This window comes from Hibiscus syriacus, unplaced genomic scaffold, assembly GCF_006381635.1.
Source record: "Hibiscus syriacus cultivar Baekdansim isolate YM2019G1 unplaced genomic scaffold, ASM638163v2 tig00002919_pilon, whole genome shotgun sequence".
NCBI classification, from domain to species: Eukaryota; Viridiplantae; Streptophyta; class Magnoliopsida; order Malvales; family Malvaceae; genus Hibiscus; species Hibiscus syriacus.
Genome location: NW_024061957.1, coordinates 92569 through 98568, shown reverse-complemented (window position 1 = coordinate 98568; position 6000 = coordinate 92569). Strand labels below are relative to the sequence as shown.

The following is a 6000-nucleotide window of genomic DNA, read 5'->3' as shown; positions in this document are numbered from 1 at the left end:
GTTAAGATTAACATTACAAGTTTTAATTTAATAAAAATTTAGATATTTGATTAAGGATAAATTTATATTAAAAAGTTTAGGAGTCAAATTGCATATCAAAAATAGAATCAAGAGTCAAATTGTATCCAACAAAAAATCAGGGGCCAAATTAAGAAAAATGAAAACAAAATTTAGAGATTAACTTATAATTTCGTAGTAAACTTGAATTTCCCTTTAGCCCTTTGGGCCGTAAGAGAAAAATCTATCATTTCTATAACTCGGTATGCTTAAATCTGATTCGCTAACTTGAATAATTATTTGGGCTTTTAATGTATAAAACCATTGCTATTTCATGTTAAGACATTTATGCTTTTCCAAAGTAGAAGCTAAATTTATTCACGTGTTGAGTAAGTTTTCTATTAAAATAATTTAATTTATGAAAGTATAAGCTAATAATATATCGAAATCAACGGGATTGATTCAAGTGGTAAGCATTTTTATATCACTTAAATATAAAAACATAGATTTTGTTCGTTCTCTGTGATTTCTCACCAATCCCACTACATATTACACTCAAATCTCACAACTAAAGTTTTTAACAGGTAAAAGCACGTTATATGTGAATTCATCGAATAGTTTCATGAGAAAATTATATGTTATCTTGTAACCATTTAGATTATTTAAAAGAAAAATATTGTTACCTCAATTGTTATTGAACGGGTAAAATTTTGATAAAATATTTTTTAAAATACCTAATTTGATTTATATAAATATGAAAAAATAGTCAAAAAGAGAGGATTACTTGGTTTAGAGTCGTATTTTTGAAATAAAGAACGTAAAAAAGTGTTGAAAACGAGATTCGAAGATGGTGGTCTGTCAGTCTCTCCCGAACAGTGATCGCACCGTAGCTGTGTCGCAAAGCTGATGAAACCTTAAGGGTCGGACATGAAATTAATACAATGCCCACAGTGCTTGCTTAATGAATTATCTACTTTTCTATTCTATAATTTCGTATCAAAGCTTTAGAATATTATTATACAAGGTCATTTAGCTTTAGAACCAAGAAATAATATCAATTTTTACATTATAAAAAGTCGTAAATTTGGATTTAATTCATTAGGGTTTAGATACGATGTCCTTTTGTTTATTGGTACTGTATACCAACTCTTCTACGTATATTCCCAATTATACTCTCTCTTCCCTACATAGATCATTATATTCATATACGATTTCGTCGTAAAATGTTTTCAAATGTTAAACAATTAATTGCCACAGTTTGAATAATCATTAAAAAATTCCTTGCTGACATTTGTAGTATCATACAAATTCCTTTGGAATCGGACAATACATATACTTAGGTAGATGTAGAAAGTGGACCAGTTTTACTTACTTGGAAGACAAGGCTGTAGGTAACATCAGACAAAAGTAAGCAAAACCCTATATTTACATTGCTCTTCAAGCAATAAAATCAATGGTAAAAAAATGTAAATAAAAACCAGTAAAAAATATGAATGTATCGTTCTATTAATACAAGAAAACATTCTATAAAACATAAAATACCGAATCTACGTTGAAATTGAAACAAAAGCAAAAATAGACATACAAAAATATTTGATGAATTAGAGCATTCCCAAAGTGGCATGCCACGTTTGCCTCATTGATATACACGTGTAATAGCCGAGACAAAAAGTAATAGTATTTAAATAAATAAATAAATAAAGTGGGCAGAGCTCAGGGGCAGGGGGTATGGGGATGAATCGTTTATAATATAAAGGTGGAAACTTGGTATTGTTATCACTAACTTGAAAGAGAGTTCCTTTCGTTTTGAGTTGATTTAATAATCAAAGATGGGAAGGCAACCCTGTTGTGATAAGGTTGGGTTGAAGAAAGGTCCATGGACTGCTGAAGAAGATAAGAAGCTTATTAACTTCATCCTCACCAATGGCCAATGCTGCTGGAGAGCCGTCCCTAAGCTTGCAGGGCTGTTAAGGTGTGGCAAGAGTTGCAGGCTGAGATGGACTAATTATCTCAGACCAGATTTGAAGAGAGGACTTTTGTCTGAATTTGAAGAGAAAATGGTGATCGATCTCCATGCTCAACTCGGCAACAGGTGAAAAACAAACATTTTTTTTTCATTTGTAAAGTTGCTTTCTTTTTGTTCTTTTGGGAGTATTTGTCTTGTTTTACCAGGTGGTCTAAGATAGCTTCTCATCTCCCCGGAAGAACTGATAACGAGATCAAGAACCATTGGAATACACACATCAAGAAAAAGCTGAGGAAAACGGGGATCGATCCTCTCACGCATAAGCCATTATCCCCTGCCGAGGAACATCATCGTCCCCAACAGCAAGAGCAAAAGAAACAAGATGACAAAACAAAGGAACCTGAAACATCATCATCCTTAAAGTCCACAATAACTAAACCAAAGGAGGAGGAGGAAAACCACCCAATGGTGAAAGACGTTGAAATCAATGGTTTTTGCACCGATGAGGTTCCTTTGATGGAACCCCATGAAATTTTGGTTCCTAATTGTCCACCATCAACATCTTCATCCTCACCGTCTTCGTCTTCCTGTCACTCTTCCATGTTCCTTGAAGAACTACAGCACTTCCCTGGTTTTGACTGGCCATCTGATGATTACAACGCAAGCAACGGATTGAGCTTGTGGAATGATGATTTCAACATCTGGGATTTGCTAATCAATGAGGAAAGTGACAAAAGGCTACCTCTTGATCATTCATTATCGTCTCCTCAAATGGGATTTGATCAAGATTCTCGCCAACATGAACTTTTCTGATTAATTTCCACTGTTTTTTTCCCTTTTAATTTCAATGTGGCTATTATTTGTTGTAATATTCCTTTTCGGTTGTCACGCCTTGTAAAAGAGAGGAAAATAACAAGTTGCGAAAAAACCATCGCTTCTTTTTAGTTATATATATATATATATATATACATATACACACACAATTTGTATGTGATGAATGGAAGAGAAGCATAAATCAATATTCATGTGATTTGAGTTCAAATCTTGTCCTATTTAAATAAGACTGAGATTTTGTGATGAAATTGATTTTAATGATCTATAAGATTATTTTTGAAATATAGGTTGTGTCCAAAAAAAAAATTCTCCACCAACTTAAATTTTTTGATGAACTTTGCTTTGATTTCTTGAATTTTTACTTGTAATAATAGTAAGTTGCTTTAGAATAACATTCTAAGATTTAAAATGTACTAGAAGAATCATTAACCGTATCTGATTCAGATTAATTAATCAATAAATCATTATTAAGTTCCTAAATAATACTTAAAATTTAAATATCAATGTTATGAATAAAGTAAAATATTTAAAATAAAAATCACTATCATAATAGACATATGTAGTATTCGATCTTGATGTAGATAATTATCATAATATTCATCGGCTAATAGATAAGCATTAATTTTTTTTTATATAAATTATGCATAAAGTTTGTAATTAGTTGGAACTCATCAAGTCTCCTCAATAGTAAAAAAGAGAATAATGTTATCTCTAGAGGTTCTGGGTTTGAGCAGTTGTATCTGCAGGGTATGTACGTTGTCAATTGGTTACGAAAGTTTCAAACATGCATTACCTTATAATCATACTTAGACTATCAAAAAAATTGTAATAAATTAACTTATTGATTATTCAATTCAAGTAGTTACAAAAAATAAAAGGTAAAAATTTTGTAAAAGTATTCTCAAACTTTTTTTAAGTGTAAATTATACATTTTATCATTCATTTTTTTCTTACTCATATTTTGATCATTAAAGTCTAAATTTTTTTATTTACTCATAATTTGATCACTCTATCGTTAAATACTTAACAACGTTATGACTAGGCATTTATCTTTTAAATTTTTTGAAATGGCCCCAAAACTTTCTTCATTTTGTATAAAAAAATATTGGTTCCAAATTCCTTTGATTTCTCGATGATTGAGCATCTTCTTCCAAATCCCAACAGTGGAGAGGTGAAAAAGGAGAAAGCAAGATGTATATCTTGAGTACACATTGATTAGATGCTGGAAGTTGTACCACTTACTGGTTTGGAGTTTCATGATTTTTTAGATTTTGGGTTGAGTTTCACAAATTTTAAAGTAATTTTGAGAAAATCTAAACTAAAAGAACGGTAGGAGATGATGAGACAAGTTCATTAGTGTCTAAAAAAATGTCAGAGAATGGTGATTCCAATGTCAATGTGATACAAGAATAAAACAATAAAACATTTTTCTTTGAAGGAAGAAGATAAAAGATAGAGAGAGAGGAAAAAAAGAAAATAACGTGAACGACGGGTGAATGACATTTCAACAAAAAACAGTTCATGTTAGTACATGTGACTATCATGTCAACATTTAATTTTGTATTTAACACCTAAATGACCAACTTAGGAATAAATCAAAAGTTTAAAGAATAAACTAAAAAATTTAAAATTTTAATGGTTAAATTAAGAATAAGAACAAAATTAGGTGATAAATTTGTAATTTATCTTAAGATATAATCTCACTCCTTCCTTAACGCTCTCGTTTTCACTTCCTTTTCCAAAATGAAATTGCATATACGATAATTAATGTAAGTCCGTACTATTTGTATTGCATTTATCACTTTGGCTTAACTTGGCAACTACTATTTTAAAACATTGCTTTGTCGTGTAACCCAAAACCGTAGACTATTAGTAACAATGACGACGGTCCAATCGTATTTATCATTAAATAATATACACACGTGTCAAAATCTATCATTTAACTTCAATATTCCTCTCACTGTAATCAATTATCTCTTCTTTTAAGCCTGCAACCCACCTCCTTTTAAGATCATTATAGTTTACATTAAACTATTACTCGATATATTAATAATAAAGTGCTTTTTATCAAAGTTTGGAGTGAATTTCATCGGCCAATAGTTTGGAGTATTGTGGCCAATGAGCACCGTATTTGTTGCACTATATATTTCAACATCAATCTCATTATCTTCAATCCAAATCACTTCGGACCAAACTAAGAACATTCACTTTACCTGTCTTGTAAGATATTTCATAATATAAGGTTACCACATAATAATATTTTTTGTTTTATTAGAAATATGAATAATTTTATTCCTGGACTTGAAATGATATTGAACCTTAATTAATTCCGCGATTATTTTTTTTGAAAATGCTGATATTTAATATTTTGAAAATATAATGAGGAGGAGCGATATGGAGGCGCGTGGAGATACCGATCACGAATCACGATTGTCTGGATAACAATGATTAGAACGAAATGACATTGAATTGAACAAAAGTCTCATATAGAACCTTCATTTGTCCAGTCGCTGATGAACTCGTGGAATGGCGCAACGAAACATTAAATTGACTAAAGCACAGGTGTCGACTTAGCAGCAATAAATTCATAATAAAAGTCAACAAACTCTTTTTTTTTGGATATTCATAATAAAAGTCAACAAACTCTTTTTTTTGGATAAGTAAAATTTTATTTATCCAAGTAAATGTCAATACAAAGAACCCAGTCAAGGATCAAAGAAAGCTATGTACAACAAAAGAATGCTAACCTATACCCTAATTGTTACAAAGTAAAGAGTTAACATGATCGATCTATTGAGGTCTCTATTGCTAAGTTGAGCACCTACAATGTCTTTGATGGAGCTTAATAATTCTTCAATAGTTCTTGCTCTTCCTTGAAAAATCATGCGATTTCTTTCCTCCCATATAGTGTAGATGAAGGAACACCAAGCAATCTTCAATATGGTAGTATGAAGGGATTTACCTTTCCAAGATGAAGAAGCCCATGAAAGCATTTCATCCCATGACATTTGAGACTTGGATAGGTGATTGAGAGTTAAGATATCTTTCCACAAGTTGGTTGCTATTGAATAATCAGCAAATAGATGGTTTCTGGATTCATTTGAATCAGTACAAAGAACACAAGAGACCGTAGTGGTAATTCCCATGCGAGAGAGTTTGTCTCTAGTTGGAAGTCTATCAAGGATAGTCATCCAAGAAATAAG

At 31.2% G+C, this 6000-nt stretch overlaps 1 protein-coding gene across 1 annotated transcript; it reads left to right on the top strand.

Annotated features, from left to right (window-relative positions):
- The first annotated feature begins 1797 nt into the window (after nt 1-1797).
- On the top strand, nt 1798-2883 carry LOC120162927 (transcription factor MYB20-like). Its single transcript, XM_039172975.1, has 2 exons — nt 1798-2089; nt 2170-2883. Exons 1-2 carry the CDS (start codon nt 1827-1829, stop codon nt 2774-2776), a joined length of 870 nt encoding a protein of 289 aa, XP_039028906.1. The 5' UTR covers nt 1798-1826; the 3' UTR covers nt 2777-2883.
- The last annotated feature ends 3117 nt before the right edge of the window (nt 2884-6000 follow it).

Excerpts from the sequence above, each read along its gene's own strand:
- LOC120162927 (XM_039172975.1), top strand. The coding sequence starts at position 1,827 with ATGGGAAGGCAACCCTGTTGTGATAAGGTTGGGTTGAAGAAAGGTCCA. Across the intron at positions 2,090-2,169 it reads CATGCTCAACTCGGCAACAG|GTGGTCTAAGATAGCTTCTC; the intron begins GTGAAAAACAAA and ends TTGTTTTACCAG.